This window comes from Sus scrofa, chromosome 6 (genome assembly GCF_054392235.1).
Source record: "Sus scrofa isolate SSC_HxYL_T2T_F1_AM1 chromosome 6, Sscrofa_HxYL_maternal_Yorkshire_Landrace_v2.0, whole genome shotgun sequence".
Classification (NCBI taxonomy): Eukaryota; Metazoa; Chordata; class Mammalia; order Artiodactyla; family Suidae; genus Sus; species Sus scrofa.
The window spans coordinates 171271438-171295024 of record NC_139388.1 but is presented as its reverse complement, the minus strand read 5'-3'; the positions used below and the strand labels follow the sequence as shown (position 1 = coordinate 171295024).

The 23587-nt window shown below is 54.3% G+C and overlaps 1 protein-coding gene across 2 annotated transcripts in view; it reads left to right on the top strand.

Moving 5' to 3' along the window:
• Nucleotides 1–1059: 1059 nt before the first annotated feature.
• Nucleotides 1060–23587, top strand: part of RNF220 (ring finger protein 220) — a 244529-nt gene continuing 222001 nt past the window's right edge. For both annotated transcript variants that reach the window (XM_003482102.5, XM_084965336.1), the window contains exons 1-2: nucleotides 1060–1197; nucleotides 7659–8394. In XM_003482102.5, the coding sequence (XP_003482150.3) occupies nucleotides 7770–8394 (625 nt within the window). In that variant the 5' untranslated portion in view covers nucleotides 1060–1197; nucleotides 7659–7769. The remainder of the gene's footprint in view (nucleotides 1198–7658; nucleotides 8395–23587) is intronic.

Below are 23587 nucleotides of genomic sequence, written 5' to 3'. Positions count from 1 at the left end.
CCACAAAAGAAAGGAGTGATTTCTTAAATCTGGATTAGATTTTAGTTGAGTTTCATTTTCAGAGCTTGGACTCCCTGCTATCCTAGTCTAGTTAACCATGTTCCCATGGGCAAATTACAAAACCCTTTCAACTTCAGTTTCCTCTTCTATATATAAACTAGTGATAATATTATCTCCAAAATTGATCTAAGGATTAAATGAGATTATGTAAAGACATTTAGTCCCACAGCCCAGCTTCTAGAAGGCACTCAGGGAATGCCAGTTCTCCATCCACTTCCCTATTTATCTTTCTGTGTGTGGTAACTTAAAGGATGATATTGAACTCTTTGAGAAGAAAGAACTGTAACTATTCACACCAGTATAATTTTTTAGTCTCAAATCTGGGCGCTGAATGAGGCCCTCTCCACCCCCTCTGCAAATTATAGTTTTACTTCTATTCATTTATTATCTTATTATAGGCAAAGCCCCAGAGAAGCATTCCAAGAGCAAAGCGATAGGTAAGATTTTTCTGGAAAAAGACCGAGTTTATGAGGGAGCCAGCATTTGGGAGGCATTCAGCTGCAGTGGGCGTCAGTCTTAAAGATTTAGCCATTTACTCTTGGTCACTTTTGGTTCGAGAGAGAAAGAACAGCAAACCATCCACTGAGACCTTGCACGCGTGGGGGTGGGGGTTACACGTGAACAAAAGCAGGCGCTCCCTTCAGCTTCCACCATGTCTCGCGACCCTAAGACTTTCCAGCTCTTTCGTGAAGGCCAGTAGGTCTGTTCTCCAGCAGTGTCCTGGCTTTGGACTCCATTTCCCAGAGTCCCTTAGTGCCCTAATGTATTCAGTGCTCAGAGTGCCTGTATGTGTGTGAGTGTGAGAGAATGTGTGCGTGTGTGTGCGTGCGCGCGTGTGTGTGTCTCCGAGTCCCTGGGAGAGTGGAGGCTCATTCACTGATTAGAGCCAGCGCTGAGAGGCAGCACTGCTCCTTCTCTCACACCAACCGAGTCTCTTGATCTGTACATGCAATCCCAGGCAGCTCGCGAGCACAAACCCGGGGCCAGCCGCCTGCTGCTGCTGCTGCTGCCGCTGCCGCCGCCGCCGCCGCTGCCTCCGCCGGCTCTGCGCGCCCGGGACTTTTCATGCACCACACTCACCGCCTCCTTCGCTCCGCGTCCTGAAAAGTGCGACCGGTCTCCCAAGGAATTTCCACGGCAAGTAGCGACCAGGAAGGGGTGTGGATGTGTGTGCGGACGCCAGAGGGGTGGGTGCGAGGGCGGCGGGGTTGCTCGGGAGCCTGGCTAACTTTCCGGGTGCGTTTCCTGGGGATTCGGGCGGCTCCCCCCACCGCCGCCCCCCGGCAGGGGCAGGGGCAGAGACCTGGACGGGCGCGTCTCAGGTCTGGGCGACGGTGCCTGCCGGCATCTGTGCCCTGCGCACTCCGTGCGCTGCCTCCCTCAAACTTTCGTCTTGAGTTTTCCTTAATGTGTTTTATTTGGGGGGTGCGAGGGGGAGGGACCAGACGCGGGAATTGGGCAAGTGGGGAGGGCGAGGGGGCAGAGGGAGCAGGGGAAGGGAGCGGGACTTCTTTTCTCCATCCTTTAAGAAGCCGCATTCCCACTTTGTTTGGGTCGAAGGCGAGCATGCCCTCTCGCCCAGCTCCCCTGTGGATCCCGCGGTGATTTCCGGCGGGGCCCCGGCCGGGTGGTACTCAGCGGGGAGCCCGAGGCGGCGGGCGGGTCGGGGAAGGGGCTATCCGAATGAGAAAGGACCCCGACCGCCGCCCCCCCACCACCACCCGGCTGGCCCGGCGGGGCGCCGGAGAGAGGCTGGAAGCCGGGGCCCCCCGGGGCTCGGCTTACTTTCCTGGAGGGGGTGGGGGGTGAAGGGCGTGGAGGGGTGGGGGTGGGGTGGGGGAAGCCGCCGCGGGCAGGAAGGAGGCAGGTGCTGGCCGGGAGGTGGACCGCTCCAAACGGAGCGGATGAACTCCCCGCTCCGCTCGGCCCGCCTGCCTGGCCTCCGAGCAGCCGGACCCGTGGGGGGTCTCCCGGGATTTTCGGGGCCGGGACTCTCTCCCAGCGGTTCTGCGGAGCAGGGTGTGAGGCTCGCGGTACAGACAGCGGCGCGTGGCTCTTTTTTAGTTTTATTTTTTATCTTAGATCGGCCTTAAACTGAGTAACAATTTCTCTTTCTCCGACTTGAGAACAAAACTTTTCAGCGAGCACGCCGGGCGCTGCGGTCCTGCGGCCACCGTCGCCGCGCTTGTCAGCCCAGCCCGGGCGGAGCGACCCTCTCTGCCCGGAGACCAGCCCCGCCACCGCGCTCCCAAGGCTCTGGCCGCCCCCCTCCCCAGCCCCGGGCTTTTCAGGGCTCGTCCTGAGCGTTTCGCCTTTGTGCTTTGTAAGGGAAAGCCTTTTCTTCCAGGGCACAACAAACTTGGGCGGAGAGCTTCCGTGTGGCCCCCGAGCGAGGCCGCCCACGGTGATGAGGCCATCCGAGGGGATGCCCGGCCTCTCCTCCGCTCCAGGAACCCCTCCAAGCGCTCCAGGCCCGGGTGGAGCCCGGCCGGCCAGGGTGCGCGCGGGAACCCCGAAGTAGCGGGGGCTTTGGCTGCCCAGAGGCAGGGGAAGAGCTCTCGCTTCCGTTCCGAACGCGCTCACTCGGGCCCTGGCCACGGTTCCAGCGGAGGACCAGGGCCCGAGCCCCGACCCGGGCGCGCGTCGCACCGCGCGGGCGCATGGAGTGGGGAAGCTTGCAATGGGACTCAGGCCTGCCGGGCCGGGCGGGCAGTCCGGGGTCTCTGGCCCGCGCCACCTCCTGCCCAGGAGCAGCTCAGAGGCGCTGTCGGCCCACGGGCGCTCTCTGCCCACGATGCCCACCAGCCAAGTCTCTCCTCTCGCTTCCGCCCCGGACTCGGCTTGAAGGGCAAAGGGGAAAGAAAGGAAAAATACAGAGGAAAAAAGGGCGGGCTGGGGGGAAGCGGCGGGTCAGGCTGGAGGGAACAGAACAGGCAGGGGTGCCGGTCTCCTCCTCCGCGCGGCTCGGGGCTTCTCGCTGCAAATGGAAAGGGAGCCAAGGGGGGAAAGGCAGAAAGAGCGTCGAGGAAAAAGGATGCAGGCGTCTTACGTGCCTGGCCCTCCCGGCCCGCGCAAACCTGGCGAAAGTGGCGTGAGTTCGCTCGCGGTACCCCGGGGCGCGGGGGAAGGCCGAGGACGGGGCGGCGCCGCGCCGCCAGTGACAGACGGGGCCGGGCGCCGAGCGAGCGGGGACACACACCTGTTCTGCAGGTCGCGCAGTGTGGGGCGGCCGAGCTGCCGCGGCCGGAGAGGCAGAGCCCTCCCTCCCAAACCCCAGGCCTGCTGTCCCGGGACCGGGAGGGCCTGGCTGTCCCGCGCCGGCCCTCATGCAGGAACCCCGCGATCTGGGAGCCGGGGGGCTGCCCGCCGAAGCGGTCGCGCGCGGCGGCGGCGGACCCCGGGTCACCCTCAGGGCGGGGCTGTTCGGGGGCACGAGGTCCGTGGACTCTGATCGAAGGCAGCCTCTCCGAGCCCCTGCCTCGTGGGTGCTGCCCGGCGGCGGACCAAGGCCCGTCGCACTTAGCGGGTCTTCCCGGCCGGCGCCCTGGTTCCCCAAAGTTACAAACAGATGTTGCAAGCGGAGGTCGTTGCGAACCAAAGTATTCTTTGTGCAAAGCCACCCGCGAGCTGGAGGGAGAGCTCAGCCCGAGGACTGGTGGGCACAGCTCTGCATTGGCCCTAAGTTTATGTAGGTCTCGCCTTCACTTCTTCTCCCTCCGTTTTCCCTGGAAGAGTTGGGTTTTCCGGGTGAAGACTCTTGGCGGCTGAATTGTGCCCGCGCTCGCTGAGCTGCAGCCCCGCGGCCCCGCACTCTCGGACAGGCCGGTCGCTCTCCGCTTCGTGCCCGCTGGCCAAGCCGGGCCTGAATCGGGGTCCAAACCTGGGAGCGACCCTCGGCCACTTCTGAATCGCTGGCGTTGGCCCCAGCCTTGGAACCGTGTTCGCCTTCCGCTTGCTGAGCTCGTGCTGCTGGTGGTCAGAATTTCTGCTGGAGCAGTGTGTCCAGATGCCACCCCCCCCCCCCGCCCCCGGGCGTTTGGTGTGCGGGAATTCTCTTCAAGCGAAGAAGTCTGTGAACTTAAAAAAAAAATCTTTCCTGAGTCCTTCAGAGCCCCCCACCGCCCTGGGCCCATGTCCCATTGTTCTTTGCTTTTTAAGTTGCCTGTTAATTTTTTAAAAGTTTATTTATGCAAAGGAAAAATATCGTTTCATTTGTTCTATTATTTTAATTCTTGCCTTTTGGAAACGGTTCAGAGACCACAAAAATGTCACCTGTTGTAATAAGCAGAGGAGTGTTGTGTGTGCGTTTTAATTGCCGGCAGAATCGTAGTTTGGTGGGCGTTCAGAGCTTGGGCTCCGGGAAAGAGGCTTTTGCAGCTTTCTTTGTGGCAGAGTCATTTGCAAGTGGGTTTGGCTCCCGGCGGCAGCAGCAGCGGCAGCAGCCGCAGCAGCAGTCGCAGCAGCAGTCGCAGCAGCGCCGCTTCCTTCTACGCGGATCCCAGGCGCGGGTCAGGAAGCCCAGACCCTGGACAGGGCTGGTCCGAGGCGGGGGTGGGAGGCGGCCCGCTCTCTGAGACTTTCTCTCTGGCTTTCGGTTTTTCAGGGCGAAAGAGGCTGGTCCGCGCCGCCGAGCGCCGCGCATCAGCCCAGCTTCAGACATGTTCACGTTCCCAACGCCAGCTCCTTCGTTTCATTTGTCTTGGTTCTGGCATGTTTAACCACGCAATTAGTAATCTCCCTAATTATTCAGTTAGCCGGCGTTTTGTAATCACTTTAAACCAGGGTCGGGTGTGTGATTTCACAAACAAACAAACTCCCACCCATACAGCCCCGAACCAAACCCATCACGTCAAGGATTTGAAATTTTTAAAAACTCAATATGTGTTGGTTCCCTCCGTCCAACCTCACTGCCTGCCAGACAATTTATTTAGCTTCGTGGATTGATCCCTCCTCCTTGTTTAGTTAATTCAACAAAGACTTTTTGCAATCTGTTTGGAGTTTGTCTGATGCCGTGGAAAAGTAGCTGATGATTTATTTGGTTGCTTTTCGATTTCTGTCTTCAGCCCTTCTTTCTCCTCCTTTCAGCGGGGATGTCAGCTGTTATTACTTCCTATTGATCCCTTTGCAAAGTGAGAAGTGAACTAAAATTAATGTCAATTCCACTGCTCGGATCAATAGCTGGAGTTATTTTAATCTGGATTTGCACGAAGTGCTAAATTAAAAAAAATCAGCATAGAGGCAGAAAAGTAACAGTTACTTACTTTCCCTTTGCCCGGTTCTTTACACTCACCCAAATGCTCCATCAAGCTGATTATCTTACAATCCATATTTTTTTAATTAAGAGGGTCAGTTAGTTTTCTTATTTTGGGGTCTGTGTTTAAACGCATGACATTTTGACATTGGGAGTGTATTAACTATAGATTTTCATAATGACTGTGGTCCTGCTGAAGCTTCTTCTGTACAAGTTGTTCATGTGAGGAGGGGGCAAGAAGGGAAAGGGAAAGGAAAAGCGGCACTCCCCCTCCCCCCACGGAGACCACCGCCCACGCAGTGGCGTGGAAGAGTTGCGGCCTGGGAAAATATTGCTGATTTATTCTCAGTGTAATGAAGTTTCAAATGAATAACCAGGTTTGAGTGATTCACCGTGTTCTGTTGGAGTGTCCGGTGCTGTCGCCAGATTACTAATTTATGAAACTCATTGAACATAATGAGGTGATCCAGGAAGTAAAAGGAGAACGTGAATCCTCTGGGTGATGGTTATTTTGGGGGGACAGCATTCCTGCCCCCCCATCACCTTTACCTCTTTCTCCAGCTTGCCTCCTGTAGCCCTGCTTGTTTGACAGACAAGTGGGCCGTTAGGTCTGTCCTGAGGAGCTGCTTAGGACCCTTGGAACCAGCCCTGGACCCACTTTCGGAGCATCCATGTTGCATGGCCATTAATCTGACTTGGAAACAGCCAGGCGCAGGATTCCCAGCCTTGTCAGGCTCACTGGCTGTCCTTGGCAGATCATTCCCTGCACGGCTATAACTTGACAGGAAAGTTATTTAAAATTTGGAAGAGAGAAAAATCCTTTAATGTGAGATACATAATCTGGTAATTTAGCAATGATGTCTCTAAGGAAAGATGCCAAATGAGGAAGCAGTCTGATGGTGTGCACTCATCTTCCCAAAATTAATAACAGTCATTGATGTGTCGGCTACAGGATGGGAGAAGGAACTCTCTGTGCACTGCACTGAGCAGGGAGGATTCATCCATTGCCTACCTGAGGTCTCTTTGACGGAACAGCAAGGATACTCCATCTGGGTGGGGTTGCTGCTGTGTTTTTTTTTTTTTTTAAGGGAGGGGGTAAATTTTATTTGAGACAATTAGTGGGTATAATTGGCAGCAGATGGTGCTTTGGGGTTACACGTAGAGTTTCATTAAGTTTTTACTTAGTGTATATTTTTGAAGCTAATGAGTCCTAGCATTCATCTCATGACATCCTGACTTACCTATAGCCCTTCCTCCCCACCCCCGACTCAAAATACATTTTGAAACAGCATCAGTGGCTATGAAAACGTACAACCGAGATCTCAAAGGGAGATTGGAAGAAGTCTTTCTGAACTCCACTTTCTTCCAGCGGCCTTGAGCGGACCTCAGCTCTGACTGGGCCAATAAGCGGAGGGAAATACGTCAGCAGTGTTGTTAGCATTTTGCTCTACGTGTTAATGGCAAAATGCAAGGCGGTTCACACATCTGCTTAAGAGTGAGTGCATCAGTAGCCGAAGTGACCCATGCGTTCTTCGCTGCCCCCGGAAGACAGACGCTTCTAGAGAACATATGCCAAAGGCACCCGTGATGTTTTTAAACATTGTCAGAGACACCAGACACTGTTGATGCAGGTTTTGTTCCTTGTCAGAAGAGAGAACGCCTGTGTGGTTCGAGAAGGCTGTGGATCAAAAATAATGCTGCTGTTGTTTCTTCACGGAGCACTTCTTTCTGGAAACAGTCTTAGATGACTCATGATGTGTGTGTGTGTGTGTGTGTAGTTTATCCACGCGTACAGTCTGTACCGACTACCACGCAGCAATGTTCAGGGTGTAGACATGCTTGATTTAGGGGTGTCTCCGTCTCGGGGCATTGTTAGGGAAGATGGAGAGGGCGTGTGGATGTGGGGGGGGTCCTCTGGGTAGAACCTGGCCTCTGTGTGAACGTCAGCCTTGCCCTGAGTGGGGTATGCAGGTGCAGGCTCTTTAAAATACGGGCCCCACCTAATCTACTGGGGGACTTGGCCTTCCAAAGCTCATTTGCTCAGGGAATATTGTATTGGGAGGTTTTATGATTTTTTTTTTCCCCGTTGCTGGGCTCAGGCGCATTTCACCCGGAACGTGTAGGGACCAAAGTCAGCTACGCGTACATCACAGTAAGTTGTCTATTGATTTTCCTGAATGAAAACGGTCTGCTGCTGCTGCTGCCCACTGGCTCCTAAAGCCTGTGCGTCTCTTGCCCGAGCGTCCGTCAGCCAGAAGGATGGTGTTTCCATCACTGGGGGTTTCCCTTTTTTTTTTCCTCCCCCTGACCTCCCCCCCCTTTTCTTTTCTCTTTGCTGTTTCTACAGGTCTTAGACGAGGATGATTCCCCAGTAAGAGTCCCTGCCCTGATCCCGGGTGCCGCTCCCTCCCAGGGAAGACTGCTTCTTGTGTGACACCGGCCGCAGAGAGAGACTCCGATGGACTTACACCGGGCAGCCTTCAAGATGGAGAACTCATCCTACCTCCCCAACCCGCTGGCATCCCCGGCACTGATGGTCCTGGCGTCCACGGCCGAGGCCAGCCGTGATGCTTCCATCCCCTGCCAGCAGCCACGACCCTTCGGGGTGCCTGTCTCTGTAGACAAGGACGTGCACATTCCCTTCACCAACGGTTCCTACACCTTTGCCTCCATGTACCATCGGCAAGGTGGGGTGCCGGGCACCTTTGCCAACCGTGATTTCCCCCCTTCTTTACTGCACCTGCACCCCCAGTTTGCTCCCCCCAATCTCGATTGCACCCCGATCAGTATGCTGAATCACAGCGGAGTGGGGGCCTTCCGGCCCTTTGCTTCCGCCGAGGACCGGGAGAGTTACCAGTCAGCCTTCACGCCCGCCAAGCGACTTAAAAACTGCCACGACACAGAGTCTCCCCACTTGCGCTTCTCAGATGCAGATGGCAAGGAATATGACTTTGGGACACAGCTGCCATCTAGCTCCCCCGGTTCACTCAAGGTTGACGACACTGGGAAGAAGATTTTTGCTGTCTCTGGCCTCATTTCGGACCGGGAAGCCTCATCTAGCCCAGAGGATCGGAATGACAGATGTAAGTACTTGGGCGCCGCCCTTCCCGAACCCCAGCGGGCCCTGCCTTGCCGTGTGTGCAACAGGTCGGTGGCATGTTTCCCGCTCCTGGCCACGGGGAGGCCGGCTCCCTCCCGTCGAGTGGCTGTGGGGCGCTGACATTTGCTTGTGTCTCGTCAATGGGCGTGGACGGTCGGGAAATGTTTTTCCGAGGGTAGCCAGAGGGCATGCCAGCCTGCTCTGCCCTTCCCTCCGGGGCACCACTGCCTTCTTCTCTGGGGACTGTCGCGGGTGGGGGGGGCGTGTCTGCACCAGAGGGAATGTCACTTCATCAGGAAGGGTAGGTTCCTAGGGAATCTGGGGGGGCCTGGCCTTGCTGGCCTCGTTACGTTTGTGTCTCTGGTCTCGGGATTATTTTTTAGCTTTTCTATTGTGTCACAGCCAACAGACGCCACGTGATTTTATTTTCCCAACTCTCAGCCCTTGTCCACATCAGGCTGTTTTTCAGAGACGGACAAAGGTGTCGTCCATCAGCATAAAGCATTTCAAACAGCTGTGTTTTCCTTGCGGTGGTAAGGCTGGAAAGCCGACCTCTCTGGGGCTTTAACAGGTTTGCTGGGTGCTTATCCCAGGGCTCGCTTTCAGGACTAAGCATGGCCGGCCTGTGTGACGGCTCCGTATGTGATGCTCAAGCTACTGGTCGCTTCTGCTCCTGGACCAGCTTTCTCATCTTCTCCAAGGGCCTCGTCAGGCCCTGGCTCCCTTCACTAACAGTTGGAGCTACTCTTTTCTTGAAACGTGTAGACTAGAGTGTTGACCCCTGCCATCCTCTCTCCGCTAACGTAATCCGATGGGAACTGAAGCTCTTGGACTCTGGGTAGATCCCCCCAGAGCGGTTTTCTTCAAGCCTGGTGAGAATTTATGAACTGAGGGTGTTTTTCCACCCAACCCTTTGTTCTAAGATTTGCTTCATTTTATTTTCTTAAGCAAACGACACCTGAGGTTTGCTTGCCCCGCCTCTCTATTTTTTTGTGCTCCCATCTCTCTATAAGCACCACCACGAATGCCATTTTTTTCTCTTCCCTTTATGATGCCGAGGAGAGTAATAGAGACGTTGCAGCTCTCTGCCCTGTCGGCACTGCTTCCTCAGGCTGTCTCCTTGAATTAGGCACTGTGTTAACTTTCCTGCGCTAAAAGGCATCTGCCTAAACCCAGCGTACCTTTTCAATAAAAGTCATCATAAAATCAACCTGCCTTGTAAATCCATCGCTCTTTGGTTTTGAAATATGTTGCGAGTGTGTCTTTTATGTCAGCGTCTGTAAGCCTGAGACCTCCCCACTTAAGGGAGAAGGCTGCTTTTGCTGTCTGACAGCACAACTGGCCGTGTTCTCTCTCTCTTGCTTTAGCCCCTGTTGCACCTTTTCCCTTTCTGTTCAGCTGGGCTGTGTGTGTGTGTCTGTCTGAGCGAGCGTGAGAGGGAGGTGATCCTGTTTGGGGGTTACCCTTGCTGGACAGGGACTGGCGTTGTGTCGGGCTGCTTTAGTTTATAGTTTAGTTTTCATTTGTCAGAGTACAGGGGATCAAGGCTAACTTTAATCTGACCTCTGGCCCAAACGGCCTGGGCTTCAGGTGTGTCGCATGCTGCTCCTTTTCTTTTCTCCAAATGAAAGTTGAAAATGAAACCCTCTCAAAACTCACATGGCAGCAAAGTAGCACGTGGAGATCAAGAGTCCTTTCTTTTCCCCTAACAAATCCAGCTCGTCTCCATTTTTCCAATTTTTTTTTTTTTTACGCCCAAACCCCTATCAGACCCCCCAGAGCGGCAGCAAGCTTGTTAGTCGAGTCAGAACTCACAGACGTGGGTATCCATTCCCCTCCAAGTGTCAAAGCCATAACTCTTCTGTGTGCCTGGTGTGCATGGTGTGGGGGTGCCGTCCCCCATGGAGATGGGTCCCTTGCGCAGGAATACGCCTGGGTGGAGAAAAATTAAATGAGTCTGCCTCCCAAAGTGAAATGGGATTCTGACCTTGAAATTAATGGGAGTCTGATCAGAAGGGTGGGGAAACTTCTTTATGTCAAAATGCAGCGTTGTAAAAATTGGAGCCCTTTCCCCTCTCATTTGTTTAAAATATCCTTCCCTTCGTGTGTATCTTGTGTTCTCTGTTTTCTCTTCCACAAACATCAGCGCCCTGGGCGTGTCAGTGCGCGTAGGACGTTTGTCCACTCCCATTATCATCTGGGGCTGCATTTGTGACCGATCTTTAACGAGAAATAAGAGGTATAGCGTGCGTAGGCGGCTGTTAACCCTGAGATAAGCCTGGATTTGTGCTCCTTTCTCCTCTCCTGGACTTGGGGGGTGTAGCAGCCTTGGCAGGGTTGTACTGGGTCGCATTTGTGCTGTGGATTTTTAGTTTGGGGAAGGCTGGCGGCACATTTTTCTGCAGGGAAGGGTCGGAGAGGCTCTGTGACAAAGTCTGCCGCAGCTTTCTTGGCTCCTGTCATATGCCGATGTGTGTCGGAATATTTATGGTCTGTTTTATGTAAATACATATTTAAGGGCCGTTAGAAGGCCTGATTATTCCCACTAGATGCCTTTCAGGCCCTCCCTACAGAACCGTTTTGAAATAAGTAATATTTCTCAGATAATCGAGTGACAGTATACAAGCCTGCTTCCAAAGGGAGAGCTCCAGGGGCAGATGGGCCCGCGCGGGGGGTGGGGACACGAGAAGAGAGAGGCTAGGAAGTGTTCAGAGGAGCCAAAGCCGCAGCGTACAGAGGCTTTGCCGCAATTAACCGCGCATATTTTAGGGTTTGTAATTCTTTATGTTTCCTCTTTGAAATGGTTGACTCCTTTTTCAGTCCTCCTTATATATATATATATACATAAAATATTTTTTCCTAAAATATATTTTAAAAGTTGTAATTAAACACAACAAGAAAACTCCTCCAGAAGCACGCAGCTTTAGGGTTTTGTCGGAGGACGGGGGTGAGTGTGGGGGCGGGGTGGGTCCCTTGCTTAGAGTAGAAGTTTTATGACTGAGTTGTAGGTCAATGAAAAATCGGTTTTACAGTGGAAACACTGACAGGTTTTACTGTCACAGGCACCCCCTGCTCACACACTGCGACCATCTGCAGCTATGTCCACATCGGAGGGCATTTGCAAGAGGGGCCTGCATTCATGGTGTCATGCACACGTGGTCTTTCCTTCAGTCTGGGTACCGAGAGGCAGGATTTCTTTTGCGATTAAACATGCATATTTGTAGAAAGAAATGTAGCTGCTCGGATAAAGTATCATCTCTCCTAGCGGATGGCTCCCGTTCGCTTGCCTGCTCGTCTCCCTGGCATCCCAGGTGATTCCTGAGGTAGGTGTTGGGCTCTCTGGAGAAAAAAGAAGCCTTGACTCAACAGGACTGACGTAAATGCGCCCTGGAAAAGGGGGAGAAGTATTTTGTGAGGAGCCGTGCGCGGAGGATGCACAATTCCCCAGGAAGGGGACTGAGGTAACTCCTGTTTATTGTCATTCGCTGAACCCGCTCCAAGTCTCCTTGTCCAGGGAAATGATGGGAAAATTTATGGACCAATTACAAATAGTCCATGTGTGTCTTACATATGAAGTGTCTACAGATATGTTTCCCAGGGCTTTTAAAATAAACATTTCCTCATTAAGGAAACTTTGCAACGAAGGGGAAAATAAGTATTGTCTGCTGCCTTGTGCTAGAATCTATATACATTTATTACCCCCTCAGCACCCTGGCTCTCAGCGTGCGCATTTCCCGACTGGTCTCTGTAGACCACTCCTGTGCCCAGTTCTTGTCTGGGTGACACAGTCTTTGGCCCGCCCGCCGGTCTATCCACTCGGCCCAAATTGGAGTTGGCCAGAACGCCTGCTCACCCTGAGGGCTGCGAGGGACCAGAACGGTCCCTGGAGAGTGATGGTGGGCCCTGCCTTCTGGTGCACTTCAGAGATGGGCACTGGGCACTGACCCCAGTGGCCCTCTTCCCTTGGCCCTTGCCTGTGGTCAGACAGAGTCACAGGTAGGCAGGTGGCTCACAGCAGTTCCCGGGTGTTCTGCTCTGCTCTCAACTTTGATGTATTTGGAAAGTCATTCCAGTGTGAAAGTAGGCGATGGTCTTTGGTACTCCCGCGTGTGTCTTGACAAAGGCCGTCATCACTGCAGACCCTGTGTCCTAAGAATCAAATCAGCTGAGCCCACACAGGCCCAGGGCAGCCTGGAGTGAGGAGGGCCGGCTCCCTCCTGGGGGTGGTGTGAGGGGGGCCGCTTCCTAAGAGCTCTGGGAGGGGGCTGGGTGGGGACCCCGATCTGGGCTTGTAGGAGAAGTGCTCTTGCTGGGGAGACTGTGTGGGGGCAGTTCTCAGGTCACTGGGCTCAACTTCTGGATTGTAGCTGGAGCAGATGACCACTCTGAAAGGGTGAGCAAATCCCCAGAGAGACGGGTCAGATGGTCCCCTCTGTATTGGCTGTCCGGACTGCCCAGACCTCGCGGGATTGTGGGCTCAGCTGCTCCAGGAGTCCCTTTTCCCTCCCCCTCTGGGGCGGCTGGGGGCGGGGGGGCAAGAACTCCTGTGATGTGTGGGGTTGTTGCTGGTCGTTCACTCCCAACACAGTCATGGAGACTCCTTTTCATGCTGCCGGGTTTAATTGTCTTGTTGGGATAAAGAAATGTTTGCACAGCTAAAGTGGGGCCGGGCTGGACCGGAGCGGTCCCTGATGGCTGCAGAGCCATCTGGCCCGGCTTGGCTTGGCTCGGGGCGCCGCTGCCCGCCTGCCCGCCCGCCGGGCGGCTGGGCTCGCTCCCGCTCCCGCTCCCGTCCCCTGCCCTCGCTCCACGCCGCGCCGCCCTGGTCGGCGGCTGCCGCCTCGCACGGCCGGAATGCCTAATCACCATGGTGAGAAAACGGACCCCGCAGCCGTCCTCCCTCCTCGCCTCGCGCCCTCCCTCCCATCAATTGTCATGCAGAAGTGATCCGGGCCGCCGGCTCCTCGCGGCCGCCCGCCAGCCCCTGGCCGCTCCCGGCAGAAGGGTGGCTGGTAATTGATCGTTTGGGGGAGGGGGCGCGGGGAGGCCTCGGGGCGAGGCCGGACCACCGAGGGGGACCCTTGGCTCCCTTGAAAAGGCCACCCCCCCCCCGCCCAGCCTCGGCCACGGAGATGGCGTCCAAGTGGTTTCAGAAATGCCGGGGGCCTGGCCGTCGCTCGGCCGGACTCGGAGGCTGCGGGCGAACTCCGGGCGGCGGCCCCGGGGCCCCGCGAGCCCCGCGCAGCCAACGCCGCGGCGGCCGCTGGCGACCCCGACCCAAGCGCCGCCGGGTCCCCTACCCCCGCCCCCCACGGCCCGCGTCCCCCCCGTCGCACAGAGAACGGAGCCCCGGGCGGGGTTCGCGTTTGGCGTCTGAGCCGCCGAGAGGGTGGGATCGGGGCGAGGACGTGGGGGGCGGGGGTGTGGCCGAGGTGGGGGCGCGCCCCCGCGGAGGTCGGGGCGACCTGGGACCCGGCGGGCGGTGCAGAGGGGCGGGGGGCGGAGTGAGGAGGCGAGGGGACCCCGCGCGGGGAGGGGGCTTGGGGGGAGGCGAGGCTGGGGGCGGGGGCGGGGGCGCGGAGGGGGCCCGGGCGCCTGGAGCAGGGAGGCCGGACGTGGGCACACGCGCATCTGGACCTAGCGTCGCCCTCGGCACCCGAGGACTCCGGAGGTTTCTCCTGCCGGTTGGAAATGTTTTCCCGGTGCTGCTTTGCAAGGCCCGAGACTGCCTCGCAAGGCCCGGGGTTCGTGAACCGGCAGGATGGCCGGGGTTCGGGCGAGGCGAGTCGCCGTCGCCTCTGACCGACCGTCTGAGGCTCGCAGCCAGCACAGCGGGGCTCGTTCACGTCCGGGCAGTTTCTGGAACTCTTCCCACGGGAAGTTTTCCGGGGCTGCCTTCCGGTCAGCGGCCCCAGGTTGATTATTTGGTGGCCCTTTTTTGTTTGAAAACAAAAAACACACATTGTGTCCAAATAACAAAAGTTGCTCTCCCTCCCCCCCCCCTTCCTCATGAGGTAGGGAAGAGGAAACTGGAACATAGAATTATATTTTTATATTGGTTTTTCTTCTTGTTAACCCTTATTAACTAACCCATCTGGTTAAGAAATATTGTCACACGCGAACCGTAGCCTTTGTAAATCCTTGGGATTTGGAGTGACAAGACATTTAGTAGGCATATTTTTATGATGGTTTTTCATATTTTAACTCTTTAACCACATCCATCTGGTCAATAACTATCAGCACATGTTTGAATGTACGCTTTGCAAATGCTTCGGATTCAGGGTGATGATACGTTTTATTGTAAAACGCACATGATTTTAAGACCCAAATAACAGTAATTTTTGAATTTAAATATTCTCCTCAGACAGCATTTCCCAATGCCAGTGTATCCCTCTTAAAGAGGGATGAGCTGCAGACCTAGGGGTAACTTACTGCTATAGAGCCGCTAAAAGGCGTTAACATTTTTAAAAATGCCCTTTAAGTTGTGGCATTTGCGGTTCCACGGAGTGTGTTTTTGATACTTTGGAACCTCAAGGTGTTCCCTGCAGGGTGGGCATTTCTGACTCTCTCTTTCCTGAGGCAAGGAGAAGAAGTTTCTGCGAAAGAACTTTCACCTACCTAGTCTCTCGGTTACGCAAAAGATCCTGACCTGTGACAAGGGTTTGGGCCTGGAGAAATGAGACACTGTGGTGTTAGTAAACCCGGTAGATGCTGAGGAAACAGGAGTATTTCATTCCCTTCCAACCTTACCCAGTAGAGCAGAGTTTTCTGTTGTCTCAATCGCATTTTAGTTTTCGTGTTAAAACATTTTAGCACTAAACCAGTGCCCGTCGCAGCAAAGGGTTCAGAAAGTGTTGAGTATGGAACAGATTGATAGTGTGATTATAATCTAATTTTTACTTTACATGTCCATCAATTTGCCACTCTTCAGTCTTGCACTGGTCGAATCTGTAAGACTCTGCCCCCTCCCAAAGGTGTAAGGGTTTGAGGAAAGAGAGGGAGAATTTATAGGCCTTGAGGTTTGAGAAGGACAGAGGTAGGTAGGGAGTTTTCCAAGAGATGGGTGTGATTACCTTCCTCAAATACAGATGTATTCTGTGGCTTATTTTGATGAAAAAAGCTTTCTTGACAACCACCACCAAAATCGTTTAAAATTGGCCTTTCTCTCCTCACTCTGTAGACGCCTAAGACTGGATACTAACCCCTTCCCACACGTTTCCCCACACCATTGCGTCCCCTGTCGTGCCGTCCACAACTGCAGGTCTGCTCCGAGTGTGTGTTTTAGGAAGAAAAGTTTCTCCCTCCATCGAGGTTGGAGCTGGAAACAGACAAGTGGCGTGGGAGTTCTGTAGACACACACAGCCATCTGGCAATTCAGACATCGGGCCGTCAGTTTTCTCTGCGGAATGTGTTCTGATTGAAGATGACCTAGAGGAAATGAAAGTTGTGTTTTGGGGGGGAGACCTGCTGCTGTGTCCAGTACATTCTGTGCAGCAGACGCGGAGCTCTAGGAACGTCTAGAGCTGCATGTGTGAAGAAGGAACCTTTTGGTCCAGTCTCTTGAGAAATCAAGCCCGGTAAGCCTGAGTGTGACTCACCAGACGAGGGTTGTCTTTTTCCACGGAAATTCATTTGCTGGCTGAGACTTATGGCTTTGCATCCATCTTAGAGCCGCAGACCGTCCGAGAGCTGCAGGGAGGGGGCAAGGGCCAGCCCTGGAGAGAGCTTTGCTTTATTTCCAGGTATATGATTCCCATTTAGGTGCCAGCTAATCCTGTATTGCTCTCACTTGACCTCACTTTCTCAGGGTTTGGTTTAAACTGAGTCAGGGTGGCCTGGCATCATAAATACCTGTTAGGGGAATAAATGCTGAGTCCGCCCCTTTGAGCCTCCACCGATGGGAAGGCACTGTACCATCGCAGTTGGGAGTTCGGCCTCTGGAGTAAACTCATCACCCTTTTTGCTCACTTGCTCTGTGACCCTGGGCAAATTACCTAACTTCTCTGGGCCTCAGTATTCTCACCTGTTAAGTGGGACTTAGCCTGAAAGGCTTAGGACTGAAGGAGATGCAGCACACGGATCATGCTCAGAACAGGTCGTCACACACACCCGCTGTTCACTACGTGATGACTTATTTCAAGGAAAACCTGGTGGTACCGTCTTCCTTGTGAGAGGCGCTGAGGGAGCCCCACGCAGGCTCATTCATGACCAGCAGGTGGGGGGGCGGGAGAAGGGCTCAGAGCCCTTTTCTGTGCTCGCAGCTGCCTCACCTCCGTCCGTTATTATCCGTCCGCCAGGCTTGGCCCTGGTGGCCCTCTGACCTCTTTCTCCCTTCGTTTTATTGAGAAGCAAGGTCATGTCAGTCAAAGAAGCTGAGTCTCTGCGTCCGAGAGGGACTTGCCTACCATTAGCTATCTAGGCCCTGGCCGAGGTTAGAGACTCCGAATTTCACCATATTTTCGGAGCCTGGAACTTTGTGTTAGCAGATACTATTTGAAATAAACGGGCCGTTTGCATTTGGGCGTGATGGAGATGGGACCACGTAGACTCAGACGTGCCGTAACGGCATTCGACTGGTATGAGAATTCAGAGTCGTGGAGTTTCTAGGATGTCCTCAGATGTTAGGTCAGACGGGCGCTCTTCCCCTCTTGCCTGTGGGAGAGAAATCCGTGAACCTTCCCCCATCTGTGTGTGTGTCACAGTCCTGCGGCATGATGGATTGTCCCTGCTTGGGGGAGGCTTAGGACGGGGTTTGAAGGGGCCTTGTAGGTCAGGAGAGAAATACAGCGGCAGGACTGAGGTGGGGGGGTGCTGCTGGGGAGGGATTAGCCGGGGAAGGGGAGGGCAGGGTTGGGTGGGGACAGGCCCCTTGCACAGTGTCTGTGTGCATTCTCCGAGGAGGCAAAGAGGGCTGTCCCTGACCCCGAGCGCACACACAAACCCAGTGTTTTTCTCTTTGTCGAAAGCAAGCCCCAGGGGTCTCGGGAACACCGGAGAATGACTGCGTGTCAGTGGGAGCGGTGGGGAAGCCTGTCCCTCTGCCTGAGGACCCTGGATTTGAGTGGGTTATTTAAATACAGAGGCTTGTATTTGAAGGCTCTCCTGGTTGCATGTGCACGTCGCAGAAATAGCGCATTGGGAGCCAGTGGCCGGTACCTCAATCCCCATGCCTCCCCTCCTCAGTTTCTCCACTTAAGAGAAGGGCTTGGGGACACTTCAGGGGGCAGAATATCTCTGTGGGTCACGGAGCACCCAGCCCTCCTCTCTCCCCGCCCGCAGACCTGCCCGCTCATGGAGGAAGGGGTGTGTGAGAGGCAAGAAGGGAAATGCAGGATAGCCTTCGTTTTCAGTTTTTAAAGAAGGGCGGAAAGGCTAGGATTTAGGCCCAGAGGCTAAAGCCAGAGCTAGGAAGGAGCTCTAGGAAAGCAGAGAGTTGGGTCTGAGGTGGACAGGGAGGGAAAGTCGGCAGGGCGGGCGAGGGTGAGTAATCAGCAGGCAGGACTGCAGTTAGGGCCTAGGCTTCGGCTTCCTTCCTGAGCAGTAAAATTAAAAAAAAAAAAAAAAAAAAAATCCTTAGAACAACAAAAGTCTGGACGCATGGGCTTCCTTCCTGACAGGCCAACCTGGTGGGGCTTCATTCAGCCTGAGCAGCAGTCAAGGCTGATTTACGGGGAGGCGATCCCAGACAGACATGTGTGCTTAACCCCTTCCTAACCGCAGAGAGGCCGCCTTTCCAACGCTGCCCCCTCTTCCAGCTCCGCCTTCGTGGTGTGGGTCGCTTTTTACTGTCGTTTCTTAAAGAGAATGGCTACTGCTGCAGGACCTGCTATCTTCCTGAAAACTCTGGGCTCTGAGACCGTTGAATGACTTGAAAGAGATCTTACCCTCCAGTCTGGGACAGGTGGCATCATGGCTTCCGGCTGGCATAACTCTCAGGCTCTTGGTGGCATTACATCCACTTTGGAGGGTTGTGTCCATTGCTGATCGTGAGCCGTGCCTCCTGGAATCTGTATTGGGGGGATCCCCTGAGCCTCCATTCTCTGTCCGTAAGGTGCTGGTCCTGTGCAAGGGAAGATGCTGTCCCACCTCGGGTGTTTCTTGGTGGCGTTGCGGATGAAGCTAAGGCAAGAGTCCAGGAGGGTTGGTTCACTTTCCATCCTGGTGGAGAGGATGAGACACTCATCAATTCATGTAATCATTCTGCCAGGGTTTCCTGAATACCTGCATCCTTCCAGACCCTGTGCTGGGTGCTGGGGGTGCGGTGATAGGCGAGACGGATTAGAGGCCTCCTGCCTTACTGGAGCTGAAAGCTTAACAGGCCGTCGCAGGATGTAGGGACGTACATCTCTCTAGGGGGAATATCAAACACGTGGGCTTAGACGCAGGAGCACCTAGTCTTGTCTGTGAGTCAGGGGTAGTGACCTTTAAGCTGATATCTGAAAATCAAGGCGTTATGTATTCAAAGAGACCAGGCGTGGCAGTTAGCTTTTTTGGACAAGGCAGAGCATCTGAGTGTGGAAGAAAGAACTCCGGAGCTGCCAAGAAGTGCTCATGATGATAAGAATAGAAATTCTCTCCGCCAGGGCCTGAGAGCTGACCTTTATTTCATCCTATGGCCACGTATGCCTGAGAACGTCCATTTGGTGCTCGTGTGGTTCTGCTGCCCAGAACCATGTAGGGTCTCACTTTTAAAGTAATTTTTTGAAGACCAGTCACTATAAACTACTTTCTGGAGTTCCTGTTGTGGCTCAGAAGAAACGAATCTGACTGGTGTCTATGAGGACTTGGGTTCGATCCCTGGCCTCTCTCAGTGGGTTAAGGATCCGGCGTCGCTGAAGGCTGTGGTGTAGGCCGGCTGCTACAGCTCTGAGTCGACCCCTAGCCTGGGAAACGCCACATGCCTCGAGTACGGCCCTAAAAAGACAAATAATAAGAAGAATAATAAAATACAATAAAATACTTTCTGATGACATGTGATATCTTTTTTTTTTCTTTTTTTTCTTTTTTGGCTGCCCCACAGCATATGAAGTTCCCGGGCCAGGGATCTCATCCGAGCCTCTTTCAATCTACGCCGCAGCTGCGGCAACGCCAGATCCTTTAACCCACTGTGCCCAGGCCGGGGATTGAACCTGCATCTTGATTTTGCAAAATCCTGTTGCACCACAGCGGGAGCTCCTACACATGGTATCTTAAGACCCACGAGCACCCAGAACCACTCTTGGTCGGAGCAGACACACTCAGGAAAGATGTGCTGAATGCGGAAGGACCATGACACTTGCTGGTGTTTAGCGGGGTCGATGGAGGGCCCTAAGCTTTTCACCAGCTTCATGCTCAGCTCTGTGCTTTGCCCGGCCTGGAGACCCGATGGGTCACGGGACCTCGAGCACTCGTGGCCGTCCCTCTAAGCCACAGCACACCCCGGATTCTTGGCAGCATTTCTTGGCAGAGTTTCCAATGGGAGGTGCGTTGCTCAGACTTGACTTTCAGGAGGGAGGGTAGGCGAGTCGTGCCAAGACTATTGAAAAAGGAAAGAAAGCAGGCGAAGCCAACCGTTGTCCCGGCCTGGCACACGTAGGCATACTAAACACAGTTCCCTCCAGCGGGGCCTCGCGGCTCTGCCTTCCCTGTCGCGGTTTTCCTTCCCTGGCCTCTTATCACCCGGACCGCTTTACCCCCACAGCGTTTCCTGCGCTCCTGAGCCACTGTGTCAGCGCTGTTTGCAGGGGACTCAAAGAATCAGGAGATGCCACTTCCTCTTCTGAGGGCCTAATGGCTGAGGTGGGTAGTTAGGATGTACACACGAAGAAGAAATGGTGCTGAGATAACAGAAAGAGCTCCGGGAGTTCCCGTGTGGCCCAGCGGGTTAGGAACCCGATCAGTACCCATGAGGATGTGGGTTCAATCCTTGGCCTCGCTCCGTGGGTTCAGGATCCCGTGTTGCTGTGAACGGCTGTGTAGGTCACAGACGCCACTTGGATCTGGTGTCGCCATGGCTGTGGTGTAGGCCGGCAGCTGCAGCTGCGATTCGACCCCTCGCCTGGGAACCTCTATAGGCTGCAGGTGCAGCCCTAAAAAGAAACATAAAAGACAGAAGCTCTGGATGTCTCAAAATGTGATCTGAGTACCACCTGCATCCCGTCATCACTCGCGGTTGTGGTGGAGGCGGGGTGGGTGTGTTGGGGAAGGGGTGGTGGGGGGAGGAGTGTTATTTATGAGGCAGATTCCTAGGGCCCCCACCGGACTTCCTCATCAGAATCACAGGGGGCGTGGCCTGGAAATCTGTCTGCAGGTGGTTCTCCTTCAGGTGTATGACCTGCTCCTCTGGGGTGAGAGTCTCGGCGGGAAGCTTGCTTCGGCGGGAGGGGATTAGGCTTCGGCAGTGAGAGGGGAGGCGGCCGGGGTTCCAGCCCGGAGCCCGGGAACAGTGAGGGTGGAGACGGTCCCTCCCCCAGTCTCCTGGCCTGGGTGGGATCGGGCCAGCTGCCTCTAGTCCCCCCTCTGCCTTTGCCCCTCCTTGTGTGGTTTCCCTTTTCCTCCCTCGCTGCCAGTCAGCTGACTGCGTGGGCAGACCTCCCCTTTCTCGGGGCTGCGTGGAGGTCGTGAGGCGGCCGGGCGGAGGGGTTTGCGGTGCTCAGCCAGATGTGAGCAAGGCCGCTGCGCGCCTTGGTGCTCCTTGGGCTCCAGCCAGCTCCTCTCCTCACTGCTGTTACACTGCCGAGAAGGGGCTGGAGAGGGTTCTTTGCCAGCCTCTTCTCTCGTCTTCGCCAGCCCTGAATCTTATTTCTGATGCTGAGATGCTCGTGTGTAAAGAAATAAGGGTTAGAGGCATCTCGCAGCGGCAGAATCGCAGGCTGGCTCTCTGCCTCAAGCTTAACCCTTCTAGGGACAGCTGCCAGGAGGGCAGGAGGTTAAATGAGCCGTGACTAGGGGGCTGTTTCAAGGTTCAGGTGGTTCATACAGACACCTGTATGCTAGTGGTTGCTCGCATCAGCCTTGCTGGTGGACTTGGAGATGGTATTCTTTCCCCAACGTACTTCCTCTTCTTAAAACCTCGTCACATTATAATTATTTGCTTAATTGTCCCACTGCCGTGGGCTCATGCCTCCTTGTGTGCTTCTGTCCAGTATTTCTCCTCGTCTGGCACCTGGCTCAGTAAATGTTGGTTGTGAGAGTGAGTGAACCCAGGATCACCATTTCTTGGGCTGCGTTATGCTGTGCTGCCAGCCGGCTCTCCCCACGTTGGCATAGTCTAAAGGACCACACAGGATCCACTAAGAGCTGGGCACCTTGTGGCACATTTACAAGTGGGGAAGTGATGACAAGTGTTGGAAACAGCTTAGTGATAGGGCAGGAGCACAGAGCCAGAAGCTCTGGCTTGTCATTTGCCAGTTGCGTAATTTGGAAGAAGTCACTTTGTTTCTCTGAGCCCCGGCTCAGGAGGTGGCAGGTAATCCTTGCGCTACCTTACAGGGTTCTTGAATCAGAAAAGAAAATACAAATGTGTTTTGGAAATCTAAAAGTAACCATGTAAATCTCACACACACACACACACACACACACACACACACACACACACACACACAATCTCCTTCCAAGAACATCTGTTTAGGGAGTTCCTGTCGTGCCGCAAAGGAAACGAATCCGACGAGGAACCATGAGGTTGCAGGTTCGGTCCCTGGCCTCGCTCAGTGGGTTAAGGATCTGGCATTGCCGTGAGCTGTGGTGTAGGTCACAGACGTGGGTCGGACCTGGCATTGCTGTGGCTGTGGCCTAGGCTGGCGGCTGTAGCTCCGATTTGACCCCTAGCCTGGGAACCTCCATATGCTGCAGGTGCGGCCCTAAAAGTACAAAAGACAAAAAGCAAAACAAAGAAAAACCTGTTTAAAGAGCAGACTGGTCTTGGGAGGTTTATGAAATACCTGAGTGTTCAGCCTAGAGGGAGCCCTCTTACATGCTGGTCCATCCTCGAAGTTGGCGCTAGAAGAGAGCCTGCATTCCCTAACACTGGCTGCAGCTATTGACTTTCCTGGGCGGTTTGGGACAAAAGTCGTGTAGACTCTTTTTGAACGTAGGTGGGCGGGCCGCTTTCTGCACAGATCTGTGACATCTCAGCTGAAGTGTTATCTTGCCAGATTCCCACTGGAAGGAACGTACCCTCTGCCTTTCTTCTCAGCAAAGTTCAGAGCACCTGTATTTTTCAGTTTCCAGGGCCAGTGACTCTGTTCCTGCTTTGAGGGGGGCAGTGTTTTAGCCCAGAGGCACAACACCTTGGCCTAAAGAAGATAGGCAGGATCAGGCCGAAGGGGGCTTTCTGCCCGGGAGACCTTCCCGAGGCTGCAAGGATGGCCAGGCTCCTCGGGCCAGCAGGATGGGATGCAGAAGCTCTTGTCAGGTTTGGGAGGAGGAGCAAGGGCTGGCCCTTAGGCAGGATCTTTAGACGGCAGAGCTGGGCCAGGGGGCTTGGAAAGAGCCAGCATTTGAAGAAGGCTTTCCTTGGGCGGTAAACTTCATTGTGTGATTATTTAATAGACCAATTAACGAGCAGACTCATTAACAAGATCTTAATTAACAAGGTCCAGGGTTAGTCCTCCAACTTCCCAAGGGAACTGTTCTCCTCCTCTTTAGTCCCAGAGACTTCCTATCCTCCTTAAACTAACCAAACCAGATGCACTTAAATCCAGTCTTTTTATTGCGCGTGGAATGACTGCGGGCAGAGCCCGCTCCGAATAAGGATAGTGCCACCTTTGGAGCACTTTCTGTGCCAGGCCTATTCTGAGTGCTTTCCAGGCAATCATCGATTTACATCTCTTGAAGATGGGTATTGTTACGACTTCCATTTTACAGATGAGGAAACTGAGGCCCAGAGCATTTAAACAACGCACGCACGGTCACAACAGCAAGGAAGAGCAGAAATGAGATTTTCTTTTTGGTTGTCTTTTTTTGTCTTTTCTAGGGCTGAACCCATGGCATATGGAGGTTCCCAGCCTAGGGGTCTAATCGGAGCTGTATCTGCCAGCCTACACCATAGCCACAGCAACTCGGGATCCGAGTTGCGTCTGTGAGCTGCACCACAGCTCACGGCAACGCCGGATCCTTAACCCACTGAGCAAGGCCAGGGATCAGACCCACACCCTCATGGTTCCTAATCGGATTCATTAACCACTGAGCCACGACGG